The sequence below is a fragment of the Zingiber officinale genome, chromosome 10B (assembly GCF_018446385.1).
Source record: "Zingiber officinale cultivar Zhangliang chromosome 10B, Zo_v1.1, whole genome shotgun sequence".
NCBI classification, from domain to species: domain Eukaryota; kingdom Viridiplantae; phylum Streptophyta; class Magnoliopsida; order Zingiberales; family Zingiberaceae; genus Zingiber; species Zingiber officinale.
Genome location: NC_056005.1, coordinates 44,251,693 through 44,272,061, shown reverse-complemented (window position 1 = coordinate 44,272,061; position 20,369 = coordinate 44,251,693). Strand labels below are relative to the sequence as shown.

The 20,369-nt window shown below is 36.3% G+C and overlaps 3 protein-coding genes across 5 annotated transcripts; all 3 read left to right on the top strand.

Annotated features, from left to right (window-relative positions):
* Positions 1–9,494: 9,494 nt before the first annotated feature.
* On the top strand, positions 9,495–11,613 carry LOC122029118. Its single transcript, XM_042588070.1, has 3 exons — positions 9,495–10,095; positions 10,199–10,626; positions 10,849–11,613. Exons 1-3 carry the CDS (start codon positions 9,495–9,497, stop codon positions 11,611–11,613), a joined length of 1,794 nt encoding a protein of 597 aa, XP_042444004.1.
* Positions 11,614–11,776: 163 nt separating this feature from the next.
* LOC122029117 lies at positions 11,777–14,304 on the top strand. Its single transcript, XM_042588069.1, has 7 exons — positions 11,777–11,805; positions 11,922–12,496; positions 12,735–13,120; positions 13,229–13,438; positions 13,681–13,752; positions 13,830–13,952; positions 14,041–14,304. The coding sequence occupies exons 1-7, from the start codon at positions 11,777–11,779 to the stop codon at positions 14,302–14,304; spliced, it is 1,659 nt and encodes a 552-aa protein (XP_042444003.1).
* Positions 14,305–14,608: 304 nt separating this feature from the next.
* Positions 14,609–16,932, top strand: LOC122030596. 3 transcript variants are annotated; one of them, XM_042589803.1, is made up of 3 exons: positions 14,609–15,092; positions 15,175–15,342; positions 16,811–16,871. In XM_042589803.1, the coding sequence occupies exons 1-3, from the start codon at positions 14,911–14,913 to the stop codon at positions 16,824–16,826; spliced, it is 366 nt and encodes a 121-aa protein (XP_042445737.1). In that variant the 5' UTR covers positions 14,609–14,910; the 3' UTR covers positions 16,827–16,871. The 3 variants fall into 3 exon arrangements, with proteins under 3 accessions (XP_042445737.1, XP_042445736.1, XP_042445738.1); XM_042589804.1 differs by lacking the exons at positions 14,609–15,092; positions 15,175–15,342 and adding exons at positions 15,611–15,660; positions 15,738–15,836 and having other exon boundaries at positions 16,811–16,932; XM_042589802.1 differs by lacking the exon at positions 16,811–16,871 and having other exon boundaries at positions 15,175–15,402.
* Positions 16,933–20,369: the final 3,437 nt, after the last annotated feature.

Genomic DNA, 20,369 nt, shown 5'->3' with positions numbered 1-20,369 from the left:
AGTAGTAGAATTGAATTTGAAGATCAACCAATAGTTACAATGCACCTATATCTTGTATAGTATTTTCCATCGGTTTGCCATTGCCTTCACCCCCAACCAACTAGAGAAGCACCCGAGGAATATCCCAACAAGGTAGTGTTCTAAAACATTCTCCACAGTCTTTATATCTTCCCTTATGAGGGTAGTCAGCCATAGGTTGGATAAATTTCAGTGCAATGTCCTCTGAATGTTGCTTATTGAAGGAGAAGCGGTTGACTCAATACTTAGCTTATCTATGTTGAGATAGATGACATTGCTAGAGGGGGTTGATGTGCGTAGATTATACATATATTTAGGCATTACTTGTCATACATTTACTTGCATTTCATGAGCATGATTTATATTATCGCACTCTATTTCATTATAATTATTATTTTTTACTTCTTTAGTTTGAAGATCTGTTATTTTTGTATATTAACTAATATGATACATTTTTGGAGTACAAATGGAGCATATTGCACATTTGAGCGATCATGGAGAGAATTCAGCAAAGCAAGATTGTGCCTTATTCAGCCAGACATGGTCGTGTCTCCCAGATGTTCCAAAATGCCACACAATCCAGTCATGGCTCCCAAGCACGACCGTGCCTCTTCCTAGGACTTAAAATAGAAAGTCACACGGTCTGATCATGTCTCACCGGCACGATCGTGCCTCTTCCTAAGGCTGAAAACAGAAAGTCACACGGTCCGACGGTGCCTCCCAAACACGATCATGCCTTTTCCCATGGCTCAAAATAGAAAGTCACATGACACAAACATGCCAAAAAGACACGGCCAATGTTGCTTCAAAACAATCCGTGTGATGGCCTTATAAAAGGGAATAGAGATCCCCCCTTTTTTTTGTTTGTTTTTTTTGGGGTTGGGGGGGGGGGGGGGGTCCCTTCAAGCTTTCTCTTCTCTTCTCTTTCCGATTTAAGTTGTAGATTGCTATATTCTATGTCTTATGTTTGTATTTCATTTTCTATAGAAGAATCTCATTCTAGGATGTAGGATGTAACTATGATGCAATGTTAATGTGTGAACTATATATTTGGTAATTTTCTTGTTCTATGATATATTTATACCTTGTTCTTGTTTGATTGAATGTGTGTGTTGAATGTGCAATTAGATGTGAAGGATTGGTCACCATATAGAGAAGATGCTCTAATTGTATGACGGGGGCCCTTAGTGACAGAGAATATCCTTTTAATCAGATTTTCTAGAGTCATTACCTTGAAAAGGAGGTCAATTCTCTGTAAGAGATTAGCTAATTAATGTTTAATGAGTTTTTTTCCCAATTAATGTTAGGAAGTGACTCGTGTAATCTAGACTGTATAAACCGAGACCCTCATGTTACAAGGGTATCCCTTTAATTAAACTTTTTAGTATTACCTTTTTACTTAATAGCATTAAAAGTGGTGTAAACACTTCGGTGCAATCTTCATGGGTCCATACTAATAATTTGGTTAAAATCCCTACAAGTGTGTAAACATGGAGGTAAGGAGATGAACAATACATAGGACATCAACTAGCATTGTAGTGAAATTGAAATCCTAAAATCATCCCCCAATCCAACTTCTCCCTTTGACTGCTTGCCTTCCCGTGACCTTCTCTACTTTAGGCCCTCTCTCAAACTTTTATCTCTTGCTCTGTCAACTCTCTTTGTTTATCTCTCGTTGTCATTACCATACACAATTTCGATCGTCTAGATAACTTACTTTACGAACTTAGTTAGTATTTAATTAACATTCCTTGTGGATTGATATTTTTATTACTTAATGACATAATCATGTAGTTATGGTTAGACAACAAGTTTTTGATGTTGTTGTCAGAGACTATTTTCGATTGACATTAGTTGATTTGTAATTTAGTTATTGTAGACTCTTTTCCTTTTGTTAATAAACTCCGCATTTATTCTCTTATTAATAGTTTTACAATTCAGTTTTCTTTTTCATAAATTCTGTATTTTCTTGTTTGCAAATAATTTTATTTTAGAATTCGGCTTTAAAGGAGATTTGACTTTATTCTCTTACATGTGAAGGTCTAATATTGTAGGAAATCTTTTACCTATCAATCCTGATTCTAATAGAATATGAAGTACATTCCATTATGGTAATCTAACTTCTGAAAGATTTTATTGTTTCCCTATCTAGAAGAATATTGGATCTTATTGTACCTTCATAGATTGATGCTCATAATTTCATACTTGATCTTGCATTTATTTCTAAGATTCAAGAAGATCAATTTGGAGCGTCATATTATGAAAATCCATATCCACATCCTGTGGAATTTTATAAATATTGTAAGACATTGAAATATAAAGGGGTTTCGGCAGACACCATTTGGCTACTATCATTTTCTTTTAGCCTAAGAGATTCAACCATCACTTGGTTAAATACTCTACCGCTTAGAAGTATCAAAACATGGGATAAATTAGAACAACGATTTTAAAACAAGTATTTTCTACTAAGAAAAATAACCTATCTGAGGAATCAAATCACGAGCATTGCGCAAAAAGATAGAGAGTCATTATGAAGCATGGGATAGATTCCTAAACTTGTTACAGCAATGTTCACACCATAGTCTAGAAAAGTAGTTGATTATTCATATATTTTATATTGGGATATCATTTTCCAACATGACTCAATTGGGTTTAGTTGTAGGGGGCTCTATGATGAATAAGAGTTGGAGTGAAGCATATGATTTGATTGACTAGGCAATGATAAACCATTCATGAATGGTCAATAGAAAATTTAATGACTCTCTCACTAAAGATTCCTGAAGTTCAAAGCTTAGAAGCAAGTTTAAACATCAAAGAGGAGCTATATCTGATGAACAGTAATGTTGAAAACCTTAGAGAAAGTGTCATCCAGTCTTAGCATGAAATATTCAAGCAATTAGATGACAAGATGGAGAAATTAGCCTTATAGTGTAATGAATCCCTAACACGGGTATTAGACAAATTGACTATTTCAACTAAAACAAATCTTGATAAGTGTTGTGATGAAGTTGTATGGAGAAGTTGCAGTGATATGGAAGAAGTACTTCTTCATACATTAGAAGATCCCTTGAAGGCAAGCCTGATTTATGGAAAGTCAGAAACTCAAAATGATGAGTTTAGAGAGTTGAGAGAACATGAGCAAAATATAGAAGATGTTCTTTGCCAATCAAAAGAGTATGATCAAATTAAGACACTCGAATAAGACCCACTTATACATGAAATCATGTCACCTTAGGTAGAACTTAAACCTCTTTCTTCTAATCTTGTATATGAATTTCTTAGACCAAAATCTACATTTCCAATGCTGATCAACCCAAATTTGAACGAAATTGAGATCAAAAAGTTACTCAGAGAGCTAAGCTTGCATAGGAAGGTAATTAGATATACCATCGATGACATTAAAGAAATTAGCCCTTCTCTGTGCATGCATAGAATCCTTTTGAAAAATGATCATAAATGGTCAGTTGAACATTAGAGAAGGCTAAATCCTAATATAAAAGAAGTAGTTTAAAAAGAAGTGTTGAAGCTATTAGATGCAAGAATTATTTACCCCTTCTCTAATAGTGAATGGGTAAGCCCAGTGCATGTAGTTTCAAAAAAGGAGGGATAACAGTGGTTAAAAATAAGAGCAATGAATTGATTCCAACTCGAACAGTTACTAGATGATGTATGTGCATTCACTATAGGAAGTTGAACAAAGAAACTAGAAATGATCATTTCCCTTTTTCCTTCATTGACCAAATGCTTGGGAGGCTTCCTAAGCACACATATTTTTGTTATCTAGATGGATATTTTGGATTTTACCAAATTCTTATACATCTTGATGATCAAGAGAAGACCACCTTTACATGCCCATACGGAACCTTAGCTTACAGAAGAATGTCTTTTCGTCTTTGTAATACTCTCACTACTTTCTAACGTTATATGATGGCTATCTTTTCAGATTTGATTGAAGATATAATGAAAATTTTTATGGATGATTTTTCTGTGTATGGAACTAACTTTGATACATGTTTATCTAATCTATCTAGAATTTTACGGAGATGTGAGAAAGTAAATTTAGTCCTAAATTGAAAGAAATATCATTTCTTGGTTAAAAAAGGAATTGTTCTTAGTCATAAGTTTCTGAACAGGGAATTGAAATTGATAAAGTAAAAGTTGAAGTAATTGAGAAACTTCATCCACCAATAAATGTGAAGGGAGAAAGGAATTTCTTAGGACATGAAGGATTCTACCAATGCTTCATAAAAGATTTGTCAAAGATTTTCAAACCTTTAACCAATTTACTAATAAAGAATGCTAATCTATTTTAATCAAAATTGTCTAGTTGCTTTTGGCAGGATAAAAAAAACTTTGGTAATTGCCCCTATAATGCAAGCATTAGATTGGAAGCTCTCATTTGAAATCATGTGTGATGCTAGTGATTATGTCATATGGGCAGTGTTGGGGCAAAGAAAGGAAAAGAAAGTGTATGCCATTCATTATGCTAGCAAAACTCTAGATGACGTCGAGATCAACTATGCTAGAATAGAAAAAGAATTATTAGAAGTTGTCTTTGCATTTGATAAGCTTAGATCATATTTGGCGGGATCAAAAGTGATAGTTTATATAGATCATGTAGTCATTCAATATTTATTTAACAAGAAAGATGTTAAACCACAACTTATCAGATGGATATTATTACTTTAGGAATTCAATTTAGAAATCAGATATAAAAAATGAGCAGAAAATGTTATGGTAGACCATTTATCCAGAATGTGTCAAGATATACAAGGAAACATAGATGACCATTTTCCAATTGATGTCTCTTTTCCAGATGAACATCTTTTATTCATCACTAGCCTGAATATTCCATGACATGCAGATTTTGTGAATTATCTTGCTTGTGGAGTTCTTCCACCAAATCTCACCTCTTAGTAGAAAAAAAAAATTCACAGATGTTAAGTATTATGTATGAGATGAACTCCTACTTTACAAAAAGTGTGGTGATACAATCTATCGAAGATATGTACCTGAGGATGAAATTAAGCAAATCTTGCATTATTGTCACTCATCATTTTATGGGGGGCACCCTAGACTTGTAAATATAGCAACTAAAATTCAACAAGCTGAGTTCTTTTAGCTCCATTTATTCAAAGATACACAAGAATACATGCTATCTTTTAATCACTATTAGAAAATAGACAATATTTCTAAGTGGCATGAGATGTGTTTGAACTTTATCCTTGAAGTTGATATCTTCCATGTTTGTAGAGTTGATTTTATGGATTATTTCCTTCATCATGTGACAATAATTATATCCTAGTTGATGTAGATCATGTTTTTAAATGGGTTGAGGCTATAACCTCTCCTACTTGTGACACCAAAACTGTCATTAAGATGTTAATCTTTCTTAGCTTTGGAGCTCCCAGAGCAGTTATCAGTGATGGAGGATCTCACTTTATTGAAAAATAATTTGAGAACTTAGTTAAGAAATATGGGGTAAGTCATGAAATTGTAATGCCATATCATTTGCAGACAAATGACTAGTAGAGATTTCAAATAGAGAGATCAAAGGTATATTGGAAAAGATGGTATCCATATCCAGAAAGGATTAGTCTCTGCAATTAGATGATGCTCTATAAGTTTACTGTACTACTTACAAGACTCCAATTGGAATGACACTATTTTGTTTGATTTATGCAAATCCTTGCCATATTTTGGTAGAATTGGAACATAAGACCTATTGGGAAATTCAATGACTCAACTTTGATTTGAAATTAGCTGGAGAAAAGAGAAAACTTCTACTTAATGAATTAGATGAACTAAGGATGGGTGCTTATGAGCATGCAAAGTCTTACAGGGAAAGAATGAAAAAATAACATGATAGGCACATCGTGTGAAGGGAATTTCATGAAGGAGATGCCATGTTTCTATTCAATTCAAGCCTAAGACTGTTTCCTAGAAAGTTAAAATCATGATGGTAAAGACCTTTCAAAGTTTAAAAAGTATATTCATATAGAGCAGTTGACATCTGGAGCAAAGAATCAAAATCTTATAAAGTGAATGGGCATAGATTCAAAAAATACTTCTTAGGATACATATTGAAGAGGAAGAAGAACAATATTTTTTCGAGCCTTGTCCTCCAGATTGAGCCAAAATAGCGGTCGATCTCGAGACCTTAAACAAGTATTTTTTTGGTAGACAGCCCAAGAGTTTTGCTTTTTATTTTCAATTTCTTCTTTTTGATTCTCATTTGAGTTTACTTTTGCTTATTTCAGGGCTACATACCTACACGAGTTGCCCATGGTGCTTACCATGAGCATGGAAGGCATTTGAAGAATATTTGAAGGCAGGTCTTGCCCCAAAGGCACGACCATGCCTCATCAGCAGCAAAGTCTAGAAGTTGTCATGGTAGTGCTGTGTCTAACAAGCACAACTGTGCCTCTTTTGAAGGAATCATAGAAGCCATGGTGTGGCCATGTCTTCTTGACATGACCTTGCCAATTTTAGAGTAGGCTACAGAATGTAATGTTGGATCATAAGAGTCAAGAGAGGGGGGATGAATCTTGCTTGATTAAAATCTTTTTTGTTCATATTAGTAAAACCAAACAAAGACAAGCAGGGAATAAAGTAAATATAAGAGACACATTTGATTTTAATTGATTTTTAACCCAGTCAACTACTACTCCAAGGCTCGCGATACTTAATCACTTTTGTTGGGCATCCACTAAATGATTAAATTATACAAGTAAAAGATGCAGTTACAATAATATGCAAGAACAATGAATATAACGATAATGAATGAATGCAATGAAGCATTAGTTGTCAGACAATCAAAGTAGTTGGAGCTTGCACACATAATGGCAACAGGAACAGAATGAAACATAGTGAAAGTTGTTGTTGGCTTAGAGCTCGAGGCCTTCTTTTATAGACATGGTTTGGTCGACTGAAAAATCATTTAGTCAACTGATCCGTTCAGTCAACCAAAGTCTTTATCTGGCAACCAAACTCCACTCCTTTCTTTGTTTGTTATGATCTAAATCGGTTTGCCTATTTTTCCTTATTTTTATCGATCGACTGATCCTGTTAATCAGTTGACCAAACCTGATTTCCTTTCTTGTCTTCTACAGTTACCAAGTATGGATTAGTGGACTAATAAAATGTATCAATTGATAGATAACACTTGTGTTTCTAACTTTTGCATAACTCTGATCGGTACTGTGCAACATTGGCTAGATCAGTCGATCGATCTCGTTTATCAGTCGATCAAACCCATGGTTAACCCAATTTTTGCTTATGTGCAACATAGAGTTAGCACATGCAATAATAATAAACCTGCAAGATAAGATTAATACAAATATATAGTATGCATGATTAAGATAGTAAAACTATCTTAATCTCAACTTAGAAATTTCTGTTGGTTTCTTTAATTGGATCAGTGCCTAGGATTTGGTCCCAATCGGGACACAACCTCTCTGCACCTTCTCTAGAAGCTTACCTCAACTTATCTGCCAAATATCAAGTCCTCCAAACCTATTTAGACTTTAACCGCTCAGTATCAGATCGGCCTGCCAGGACTTCCACTTGATTCGATATTGGATCCTCTAGACCTATTGAATCCACCTACCATATGTTAGGTCCACTTGATCCATTTAGACTTTCTGCCTGATTTTCATGATCTGCTTAGATTTTCCTTACCTAGTATCAGGTCTAGCTGACCTACTAGGACTTTTTAAATTGAGCATCCTGCATACTAGATTAATTCATTAGATAACAACAAGATTTAACTTGAATATTTGACAACATTAAAACATAGGTTCGATTATGATGCTCCAAGCACTAACATGTAACACGATGTGACCATGTCTTTTTAACATGACACTATGTGAAAAATGACTTTTTACTTCGCCACAATTTACTTCGTCAATTTAAATATACGAAGTAAAAGTGTATAAGCAACTTCGCTGCAAAAACTGACGAAGTATATACAAATATAGACTTCGTAGATTTAAAAACACGGGCTTCTCTTTAAACTGAAATAAGCTATTACTTCGGAAATTTGTTAAATACCGAAGTAGTAACGTCGTGAATATATTTTTTTAGTATTTACTCCGAAGTAATAGTACAAAGAGTTAACTTTTATTTTTACAAAGAGACTCTGACCACTTTTATTTCCCTCCACTTCCTTTCGTTTTCTTGGGTTAGGGCTTCCGATGCTCCTCTTCCGAAATTGAGTTGTTGGACCTCCTCTTCCTTCCCCTTCATTTCAGTCCTCTCCGTTCCCCCTCGTTAGGGCTTCCGATTTGGAGTCTTAGGCAACAGAGACGAAGGTTTGTAGCAGTCAGCCAAAAATAAGGTTTGGCAACTTGAACTTTCTTACGCAGGGTTTAGGTTGCAAGTGTTTGAGATATACCGTATGTTTTCAATTTGACATAGCTGGCGGAAGGCTGAGGTCCAGGTTTCTTTCCTTCGATTTCTTTTTCTTATTCTTCTTCTTTTTCTCCTCCTTTATTTTGCAAAATCATGTTTTAGACGGTCTCCAATTTGTTGTAGGTTTGGTGCTATTCTTCCAACAAAAACAAGTGTTTGGAAATTTTTTTTACGTTTTTTTTTCAGTCTCTATATTTACGAGGTCATTACCTAAAGGGTTGATTCATGATGCTTTCTTGGAGTAGATACTTCTGTTTTCGGTTGTTCTTTATTTGGTTTGTTGTTGTGGATCGTGTATTGCGGGATTGATTTCTGTTGTGAAAGTTTATACCAATTAAAATTGTTGGTTTTTGATGTAGAAGAATGGATTTTAGCTGCACAAATATAGATTTTTATTGAGCACTGACTATACTTCATGAGATTTATGAGTCATCCCATGCTTTCATTCTTTATATATCCACATATTGTACAAAATACGCATTCTTTTCTTCATGATGAGTAGAAAATATTGACAGCTGTTGGAATGAGAATAAAATACGGAACTGTGCTCTATATGAATTTGACTACCTTTTTGCAGTCTTACTCTAACTTTTGCTTAACATATATATAGTATCTTCAGGTTTTGATCAAAGAACACATTGAGCTAGCGGTAAATAATTTTAGCACGATAATTCTGAAGAAGTTTCTTGGGATTCTGTTGTACTATAATGGATAAATCCTGGATTTACTTAGATAGGAGGTCCAAAGAGTATGAGGAGGGTGTGGAACAATTCATTAGAAGTTGTTTGCAGAATCCACATATCGACCCCAATTTAATTCATTGTCCTTGTTGCAAATGTATGAATCTTAAAAAGGGAGCGGTTATGTGGATTCGGGAGCATCTTTACTTCAATGGTTTCAGTAAAAATTATTTGAATTAGATTTGGCATGGCGAGGCTGCGGAGAAGGATAGATTAAATTCGAGTGTCAACCAAGAGCCAACTGATAATTGTCATGATGATTTTGAAACTGTTAATTTGTGTGAGGCAGCGTATGATAACCATATAGAAAATCCAGAAGCATTTATGAAGTTTTTGGAGGAAGCAGAGAAGCCACTGTATAAGGGATGCAAACGTTACACAAAGTTGAGTGCACTTGTAAAACTATACAATACCAAAGCAAGGCATGGGATGAGTGATGCTCTATTTTCAGATCTACTAGCAGATTTTGGGGACATGCTGCCAGATAACCACAATCTGCCATCGTCAATTTATGAAGCAAAGAAGACGTTGAGTTGTTTGGCTTTGAGTCATGAAAAGATTCATGCTTGTTCCAATGATTGCATCCTTTATAGGAAACAATATAAAGACTGCATAAGCTGCCCGAAATGTGGCTTATCAAGATGGAAGCTAACCAAGAAAAATGATGAGAAGAAAGGTGTTCCTGCCAAAGTGGTTTGGTATTTCCCTCCCATACCAAGATTTAAGCGCATGTTTAAATCTTTAGAAACTTCCAGAAATTTAACATGGCATGCAGATATCACAAGAGTTGTTGGTCAGTTACGCCATCCAGTTGATTCACCGTCATGGAAATTGGTGGATCATATGTGGCCCGACTTTGGAAGTGAGGCAAGAAATATTCACCTGGCACTTGCAGCCGATGGAATTAATCCTCACATCAATCTTAGTAGTCGCTACAGCTGCTGGCCAATCATGCTGGCCACATATAATTTGCCTCCAGACATGTGCATGAAAAAGGAAATTCATTATGCTAACGATGCTCATTTCAGGGCCGAAACAGCCTGGAAACGATATCGACGTCTACCTTGAGGTTCTGGTTGATGATTTGCAGCTCTTGTGGGAAGGAGTTGATGGAGTTTATGATGCTTATCGAAGGGAGGTTTTCACTCTTAAAGCAGTTCTTTTATGGACCATCAACGACTTTCCTGCATATGGTAACTTTAGTGGATGTACTACACATGGTTATTACGCATGCCCAATATGTGGTGAGGATACTTATGCAAAGCACTTACAAAATGGGAAGAAAATGTCATTTGCTGGGCATAGACGATTCCTACCACGATTTCATCCATATCGGAGGCAAATAAAGGAGTTTAATGGCATGGAGGAACTTGGTGAAGCAGGTAGGCCATTATATGGAATTAAGTTGTTTGACAAGCTTTCAGACATAACATGTGAGTTTGGAAAGAAAACAAGTGTGAAGGGGAAAATAAGGAAAAAAGCAAAGGAGAATATTGTGGAAGACATTGAAGAAGAAAAGTATGTTGGAGCTACAAATTTCAGTAAATGTTGGAAGAAGAAGTCAATTTTTTTCAATCTTCCATACTGGAAATACCTACATGTTAGGCATTGTCTCGATGTTATGCACATTGAGAAAAACATTTTCGAGTCTCTGATTAATACTTTGATGAACATCAAGGGAAAAATCAAGGACAATGTGGCAGCTAGGTTGGACATGGTTCAGATGGGAATTAGGCCTCAATTGGCTCCTAAGATTGGTGAGAAAAGAACATATCTACCTCCTGCAGCATGCTCATTCACAAAAAATGAGAGATTACAAGTATGTAGGTCATTAATGGATATAAAAGTTCCGGAAGGTTTCTCATCAAACATGAAGAATCTTGTCTGCATGGATGAGATGAAGCTGAGTAGCTTGAAATCACATGATTCTCATGTTATAATGCAGCACTTCCTGCCAATAGTCATACGTAATTCTCTGCCAAAATATGTTAGATATGCTGTCACAAGATTATGCTTCTTCTTCAAAGATATTTGTTGCAAGATTATCGATGTAGCCAAGTTAGATAAGCTGCAATCTGACTTGATCATTACACTCTGCTTATTGGAGCAGTATTTCCTCCCTTCTTTCTTCGATATCATGCTCCACTTAATAGTTCATCTTGTTCGTGAAGTCCAATTATGTGGACCAGTCTACTTCAGATGGATGTACCCATTTGAAAGATGCATGAAGGTGTTGAAAAGTTACGTAGGCAGTCAAAAATATCCGGAAGGTCGCATTGTTCGGAGATATGCAGCAGAAGAAGCAGTTGAATTTTGTTCAGAATATCTCAATGACCTTGATCCTGTTGGGGTCCCTAAATCACTACGTGACCCAAACGCAAGCATTCCTGGATTCTCAGCAAGCAATTCATCAATCATCGTCCAACAAATTGATCTCCAATAAGCACACTTGACTGTTCTAGAAAATACAGAAGAAATATCTCCATACATTATGTAAGTGTACTGCATAACTAATAATTATATGTACTTGGCAGTCCATATGTATTCATGAAAATAAAACTTTAGAACTTTACTTCTTCAGTGAACACAAATCCTTCTTGAAGACAATGTTTCCCAAGAAACAGAAAGATGCAAGGTGAATACAAGATGCTCATAATAAGAGGTTCATTGACTGGTTTCGTGCAAAGGTGATGTAGAAGATGCTAACATACAATATTTGTTAATCATTGTTTTGATCACACTAATTAATAGGAATGCATGTCAGGTGGCTGCTGAAATCGATAGTTGCAATGGTGGAATGACATCGTCATTGAGATGGCTGGCCTATGGACCACGTGTGCGAGTCTTAAAGTGTGATAGCTATGTCATAAATGGCAATTTATACCAAACAAAAGAGCGAGATGATGAGAAAATTTGTCAAAACAGTGGTGTTTCTCTACTTGCCAACACGATGCTTGTTTGTAGTGCCAAAGATAAGAATCCCGTGTTAGAGAATGTGACTTTTTATGGAGTTATTGAAGAGATATGGGAACTAGACTATCATCAATTTCAAGTTCCTCTTTTCAAGTGCGCATGGGTATCAAATGACAAAGGAATACAATACAATGATGAATGTGACTTCACCTTAGTTAATCTGAACAAACGAGGCCACCAGAAGGATGAATTTGTGCTTGCAAGTCAAGTTAGACAAGTATTTTATATTGCTGACCCACTGAACAAAGGGTGGTCAATAGTGCTTCCAGTTCCAAATAGATATTACGAGGGAGAAGAGGATCTTTGGACCAGAATTCCCAAAGCTCGACCAATTGATAATGTTGATATTCATTGTATTCCTACACATGAAGGATACTTTAGATCTTCTAAAGAGGGTTTCTTTGTAACAAACAAGAAAAAATGATGTTTTCCACTTTTATGTCATCTGCATTAATATTTATTGTTTTTACTAGTATTATTTTTACTTGTTCGTATGTGTTAATGTTATTATTTGTATCACATCTTCTTTTATTATATTGTCACTGCAGACTTTATATACCGTTATCTCATCATTTATTTTCCTATATGCAGGGAAAAGAAAAATGCGTCCTAAAAAACAGCGAAAAATAGCAAAATATGATGAGCCACGTGTAGTTGAGGACACCGAACTACACCAAGATGCTGATGGGTTAGCCGCTGCAGAGCTACGAGGAGAGACTGAAATAGAAGAACCTTCTATTACTGGGCAAAAGAAGACTCGGGGGCCTACATCAATGTGCATACTTATTGCTGCTGCAAGATGGGGAAAAAAGTCAACGATTGAATATGATGACATGGGACGACCTGTGTACAATGAAAATGGGAAGGCACTACAATCTTTCATAGGCTCTGTTGTTAGATCCATGGTGCCAATTAACATAAAGTCATGGCCCACTGTTCCAGAGAACATGAAACAAAAAGTGTGGGAAGAAATATCGGTGAGTATAATCCAATAATACACTTCCTTATGAGATTGCTTATGTTTTTTTTTTCATTGTGATTTTTTCAATATACAAACTGATAGCAATTGCTGCTGTCTATTACAGAATGTCTTCGACTTAGCACCTCAAAGCGAGGCGGCAGTGATGAGTTCAGCAGGCCAGAAATGGAGAGACTTCAAAAATAAACTCAACAGTAGGTTTGTCTGGCCATATAGAGATAATCCTGAAAAACTGAGGTCACCACCGGAGCAGTATCAGATCCCATCTGCAATTTGGAAAGCTTTTGTCGATGAGAGGCTACATCCATCTTGGAATGTACTTGATGATATTATCATGTTATATTTAAATTATTATATGCACCAAGATTTAAAACATTTAGGGCATTTAATTAACAAAATGAAGTTCTGTACAGCAGGAATATATATAATAAGTTCATGTACAACAGGAATATATATAATAAGTTCATCATACTCCATCCTATTGTTTTTAAATTCTAGCAATTCTTCTATAAATTCACTTTTTTTTACGTGATATAGGTCACTCATAAAAAATAAAAGGAACGGACGAGCCATTGCAAGTATCATCACAAAATGTCTCGCAAGGGTTACATTGGCTTGGAGACTGAATTGGTAATCCATGGAACATTATATTATCCTTTTCATGTAGTACGTCATGTTTTAAATGATCATTTTTTTTTGAATTGTAGAGGCAGAGAAAAATATTCAGGGAGGATGAGGAAGTTGATAGGTCATTACTTTGGCGTAAGGCCCGCGAGGACAAATCCGGAAACATCACAAATACAGAGACTGCTGAAGTTGCTGAAAAAATTGTATTATTTTAGTTTTATTTCAAGTTCATTCATAATAAGTGAAAAAAGTGTCTTCATTGGATATTTAATGTTACCTCCATATTTTTAGGATGATTTGTTGGACAAGAAAAAGAGGGGAGAGTTCATATCTTCTGGAAGCAATGACGTATTAACTACTGCATTAGGGAGCCAAGAACATTACGGAAGGGTTAGAGGTGTAGGGGGATTTGTGAAGCCCCAAGTCTACTTCAAAACTCCAAGGAAGAAGAGGGAGTTGGTGTCAAAGGCTTTGGTTGAAAACTTCAAAGAGCAAGCGGAGGAAACAAAGAGTTTGAAAGCTGAAGTTGAAAAACTCAAGGCTCTTCTTGCTTGATTTATGCCAGAAACAAGTGATCGAGTTTCTGAACATGTAGCATCTAACAAGTCATCACACATGGCAGTTCAAAGATTGGAAGATGATGTGGAAGTTTTTGAATGCGGCAGTTCATTCAATGAGGTTTTATATTATATTTGGTACATTAAATTTGTTTCCTAGCTTTAGATATTAAAACATAATATCTTATTATTCAGGGGAAAAAATGTCATTTGGCTCTGAAGAATAAGGGGAATGTGGTGGCATATGACACGATAGTATCTGACGGAGGCCCAAATGTTATGCTGCACAATGCTCCACTTGGGGAAGGCAACTTAAAGGTGTCTATTGATGTTGTTTTACAAGAGGAAGCGGAGCTTCCAATTCCACTTAATTCGGGACCAACAGTAATGGTAGATGCTGTTGGAACTGTGGTTGGCTGGCCAAAAGAGTTGGTGACATTTCCGACGACAAAGGTATTTTCAGTTCACTTTTCTATTGCTAAGTTATATATTTTGCTACAATTATTTAAAATTGCAGAAAAAGGAGAAACCTGCACCACCATTTGCTATTTTGGAGGTTCCTGATGAGAAAAATAAATTCAAGGAAGTTGAAAGTGCTCTACCAATGCCATGCAAGTTTTTGTATTCTTATGTTGTTAGACTGATGACTGAGGAGGAGACCATTCCTATCGAATTTGATAAAGCCATGTTTGGACGTAATGTGAGTACATCGTTGTTGAGAGATTATGTCATGCGCTGTATGGAAATGAGAGAGATAGGGTCCAGGCAAATTTTGGTTTACATGGGGTAAGTTATGTCTTATATACAATTCTTCTCTTTGCATGAGTTCATGTCTTAAGTAACCATGTTTTTTATTACTTGAATGCAGTTACTTGTACAAGTACTTGAAGGAAACAAACAGGGTTGAGTATGTGTCGTTTGTGGATCCCAACAAAATACCAGCCGCTCAAGATGGCAGTACCTCTTCACAACACATTGCTAATCAGTTGAAAGCATCAAACGGAGACAGCATATGCCTTATCCCATACAACACTGGGTATATTTTTAATCCCTGCTCAATTCCTAATACATAGTAGCTTAGCTATATATTGACAATCGTGCAGGTACCACTGGATCTTGACCGTTATAAACGAGGACAAAGATACAATTTATTTGTTGGACTCAATAGGTAATAGGAACTGAGATAACGCTTGGAAAACTATAGTGTGCAAGTATGTTTTAGATTATGTAGATTGTGAATAGATTGATTAGCAAATATGAAATGAAATAAGTTCTATTTTTACAATGTAGTGGAGTGAGGACATACCTTTGTATGAGGGGTAATCCAAAACGACCAACTTTCAAACAGTTGACGGTATGTCTTATTGAAAACATGCATTTCTGGTTCTTATATATTTGGTTTTTCACTTTGCATTAACTTTGATTCATTAGGGTAATCTAAAACAACAAGGTTGTGTTAAATGTGGATATTGTGTCATGCGGTACATGAAAGAGATTGTTGAATGTGAGGATCTACAGTTGGAGAGGAAGGTGTGTGAATTTCTTCCATTTTGAACAGGAATGCACATACTGAATCAAATCGATATAGTGTTGCACACTGAATCAAATCGTTCACGCCCTGCTACTGCTTTCTTCTCATGCTTTGATATGACTTCTTTCCTTCTTTTTTTTCCTCGCCCTTAGATGACACCCTTTTTATGGTTTTATACAAAACTATGTTATGCATAGTTCTATTAGTAGCTGGGGGAAATTAGTAACTGATTTGGGGCTAACATGCGTACTTTCCTGTGGGAAGAGGGGAAAGGTGAATAGGGGTTTTTTTTGAGTTATTTGTCTATACAAAGTGTGTATGTGCTTAGTAATGGGGTGTGTGTGTGTGTGCTTAGTAATATTGTGTGTGTGTGGGGGGGGGGGGGTTGAGTATTCTGCAAAATCCATTCCAAATCGGGCTTCTGTAGCCACTGAGCTTACTTCAAGCATCCAAGTTGCTGGGTTATACTTCTCTTTGATTTTTAGGATTCCAAAAATTGCCTATAAAACATAACAGATTTTTTGCAAAAGTTAGCTACAGATATGTTAAGCAACTTGAGCTTCACACAACCTGAGCTTACTTTAGGCAGATTTTTTTAGGATTCCAAAAATTATCTTTTTGATAGATAATGCTTACTTCAGTTAGCTTACTTCAAGTGTTGCTAGACTTCACACAACCTGAGCTTACTTCAGGCAGATTTTTTTAAAAATATTCTTTTGTGATAGACAATGCCTCAACTTTTAGTCCAGTAAAATAATGAGCATGTAAGGCCCAAATTTATTTAGGCTTCTGTGACCCACATGTTATAATTCGAACAAAATTGTTACTATAAGAGTGCATATAAAAATATATATTTATTTGTCTTATAATGCTTTTGTTAATTTAATTCATGATTTTTTTTGTCAACTTACTGTGTTTTGATTTAAAGTTTTCAGTTACAAAACATAACATGATGGTTCTTTCTAAATTGCAGTTTGCAGGTTGTGTGAAGAACCAGTACTATACGCAGACACAATATGATGAAGTGAGAATTGAATGGAGTGAATTTGTGTACTCGTTCTTGGAGTGAATTGCAGGTTGTGTGAATGAACCAGTACATGTTTTTGGTTTTTTATGGCTCATTTTGACCATATTTAGGGAGATTTGTTTTGTATAAACATATGCTGAAATCAAGGCTTATGAAGTTACCTTTTGTGATGCTCAAAATTACTGAAGTCTAAAAATAATGAAGTAAAAAGAGAAAAAATACTTCACTTTATTCATAAAATCTGAAGTAAAATCTACTTATAACTTCGAAGCAATACAATTTGTTGCTGTAAAATAGTATCAACTACTTCGGTTATTACCAAAAATTCCGAAGTAGTATCTATCTATTACTTCGATCCAGAACGAAGCTAAATGTAATTTAATCGATAATTACTTCAGGAATTAACGATATATGTCGAAGTAAAAGTAATCCATTACTTCATTTTTAACCGAAGTTAAAGTTGGTATATTACTTCACAACAAATACTAAACGATGAAGTCGAAAAGGATTAATTATTTCAGTGTTTTTAAAAATCGACGAAGTTAAATGCACTTTTTACTTCGTAATATGTCCGAACCCGACACCTAATACGACTTCGTTTTTCTGGGCCTACGACTTCGGAGTTTATCCGAAGTAAAATGAATCTTTTTACTTCACGCGTGTCTACTTCGGTAAAAACAGGTCTTTTACTTCAGGTAATCAACGAAGTAAAAAGTCATTTTTCACATAGTGTGACCATGCCAATTTTGAGGAGTTCACAAAAGAAGTCACGATATGCTCACATTGTTTTAACACAACTGTGTCAAAAGACATTTAAAAATATATATATCTAAAGGCTCTCACAAAGTGACCATGTCTTTTGACATGACAGTGTGACATGAATTTAGGGGGTTAAAACCCTATAGCATGGGTCATGTCCGATGGCCTAGGTAGGTCGGCAAGAGGACGGTGAATTGCCTGTTAAGAAATAAAACAAAACCTTTCCTGATCTTTTAACTCAGATTAGTAATGCAGTTAAAAATAGAATAAATGAACAACTTAAAAAGAAGATGCCAAAAGAGTTACTTAGTTACAACCTAGTGGTTGTTAATCCAAGGCAAGTAAATTCAGTAAAAGTCTCGTTCTTTGAAGGTAGAGAAGCCTCTTATACTCGTTGGAAGCTCAAAAAGTAGTTAGTAAATGAATACAGGAATTGTTGATCCATTTCCTAGGTCTAGGGATCTTTTTATAGCCCTTGGTAAACCTTATCCAGGGTTGGAAGGCGCCTCTAACGAGGCAAGCGAGGATAAAGTTTTATCCTCACCAATGTTCACTTTTGCCTTGTCTAAGGCACCTTCAACAGGGTTGAAGGCGCCTTCCATGGTGAGTTGAAGCGCCTTCAACCCTGTTGAAGGCGCCTTCCCACTAAAAGATACGGAGGAGCCTTTAACTCCATCGAGGGTGCCTCCAGTAGCTCTGTAGCTATCTTTTGGCTCTCTTGCTGCTCTGATCGCTTAGGTGATTTTGGCTACCCGAAATAGGTCTCACCCAAACTCATTTTCTGGCATTCTGCTTGAGTAGTCTTCCTCCCAACTTCTCGTTCCTTGAACCGATGCACGCTTCCTTCTCGTCTGCCTGTGTACTCTTCCGCAGCACCTCATCCCTCGGACGCACCGATCCCATCGTCTTTGTTAGTGCAATTGACCTCCAAGGTTTTAATGTCCGACAAATATGTTTAATGGAGCTTGATTATGGAAATCCTAGTCATGGCTAGGCAAGGGTGAGAAATCAATCGAGTGGCTAGTCTTAACTGCGGTTAGGCAAGGGATGTCATAGTTATAGGCTAAGCAAGCGAAATCTTAGTAGATCATAGAAGTCAGGTGGATTCGATAGGTCTGGAGGACATGATCCCTGGGTAGTCGAATACTGAGTCTTGGTGAGTGAAGCCAGGTGGAGAAAACCCTAGGGGTGGTAACCTTAGGTTCTGGTGAGTGAAACCAGATGGAGAAAATCCTAGGGTGAGATAACCTTAGTTAACGAGAAGTCTTGGAGGAGTGAACTCCAAGCAAGGTTGATCGGATGGTTTCTAGTCGACCACATGCGGTCGACCAGACCAGAAGATCTCAGTAAATCTAAGTTTAGGTTTACCATAGTATTATGTATTACTATTATTATTGTTGGCTAATGTAGTATTGCAAGAAAAGTCTTAGTGGACTAGGCGATCAGACACTGAGCATGCAAAGTCCAAATAAGTTTGGAGGACCAATGTTTGACAGGTAAGTTGAGGTATGCAACTGGAGGAGTGACAGTGAGGTCATGTTCCTGAAAGGAACAACCTAAGGTCGCTAATCTAACTGAAGAAACCGTGAAGATTTCCAAGTTGAGATCAAGACAGTTCTACTGTCTAATACTACTCATGCATCAAATATAATATTAATGTTCTAATCTTTGTTTTACAGGATTATATTATCTAACATTATCTTGTAGATCTGGCCTAATTGATCAACCAAACTAGTGGATTGGTTGACCGAACCCTGATGACTGAGCACATATCAGATCGAGCCAAAGCAAAGAAGGAAGACCGACTGACTAGTCGACTGAACCCAGGGTTTGGTCAACCGAACAATAAAGACATTAATGGCACATTAATTCCATATCTCGGCGAATAGGGAAGGTCAATGTTCAGTCACTGAACAAGGGGATCGGTTGACTGAACCATTAAAGATCAGTTAATGCTCGAAGATCAGGTCTCAACGAAGAAGGAAGGGAGTGGGTTCGGTCGACCAAACCCAAGAATCAGTCGACCTAATGTTGACCATTCTTATAAAAAGAGCTCGAGGTCCGAGGCTCAGTGACGAATCCATTCACCACTTCATCTCTATGTAAAGATGCTTGTACTGCTACTCTACGCTTCGTTTTCAAGCAAGGTACTACTTCAATCAAGTGTCGACCGAGCTTTAGCATTCATCTACTATCAGTATAATTTTATATTGCTTACATTGTACTTAATTTTAAGTAAGATAGTAGGCTATTACTATCTTACTCAATTCATTGTACGAATTGCTTCTTTCCAGAGGTTTTGGAAAAAAGAGTTTTAGTGGATTGCCCAACGATGCGATTAAGGATCGCGGACCTTGGAGTAGGAGTCAACGTAGGCTCCAAATCAAGTAACCGAAATTGTTCTTTACTTTCCGCTGCACTACTTTGATTTAAAGTTGAAAAAGAAAAGAGTTTTTAAACGTGCGATATTCAACCCTCCTCCCTCTATTGCACTTTCTTGATCCTTCAGGCTCTCTCCTGTGCCATCATTCTTGCTAGCTGCATCTCTCGCTCGACTTCTTGTACTCCTAAACTCTTGCACACTTAGACATAGAGGTTAAATACCAACAGGACTTAACCTGACTTGGTTGATCACATCAAAACTACCATGGGGTACCATCAATCTCTCCCTTTTTGATGTGATCAAATCCAAGTTAAGTTAGGATAAATAAACATAGAGAAGTATTTCAAAAATATACAAAAATTA

Excerpts from the sequence above, each read along its gene's own strand:
- LOC122029117 (XM_042588069.1), top strand. The coding sequence starts at position 11,777 with ATGTTTCCCAAGAAACAGAAAGATGCAAG. Across the intron at positions 12,497-12,734 it reads TGATAATGTTGATATTCATT|GGAAAAGAAAAATGCGTCCT; the intron begins GTATTCCTACAC and ends TCCTATATGCAG. Across the intron at positions 13,439-13,680 it reads GGCTACATCCATCTTGGAAT|GAACGGACGAGCCATTGCAA; the intron begins GTACTTGATGAT and ends AAAAAATAAAAG.
- LOC122030596 (XM_042589802.1), top strand. The coding sequence starts at position 14,911 with ATGCCATGCAAGTTTTTGTATTCTTATGTTGTTAGACTGATGACTGAG. Across the intron at positions 15,093-15,174 it reads CAAATTTTGGTTTACATGGG|TTACTTGTACAAGTACTTGA; the intron begins GTAAGTTATGTC and ends ACTTGAATGCAG.
- LOC122029118 (XM_042588070.1), top strand. The coding sequence starts at position 9,495 with ATGAAGTTTTTGGAGGAAGCAGAGAAGCCACTGTATAAGGGATGCAAA. Across the intron at positions 10,096-10,198 it reads TAATCCTCACATCAATCTTA|GGCCGAAACAGCCTGGAAAC; the intron begins GTAGTCGCTACA and ends TGCTCATTTCAG. Across the intron at positions 10,627-10,848 it reads AGTTTGGAAAGAAAACAAGT|GGAAAAATCAAGGACAATGT; the intron begins GTGAAGGGGAAA and ends ATGAACATCAAG.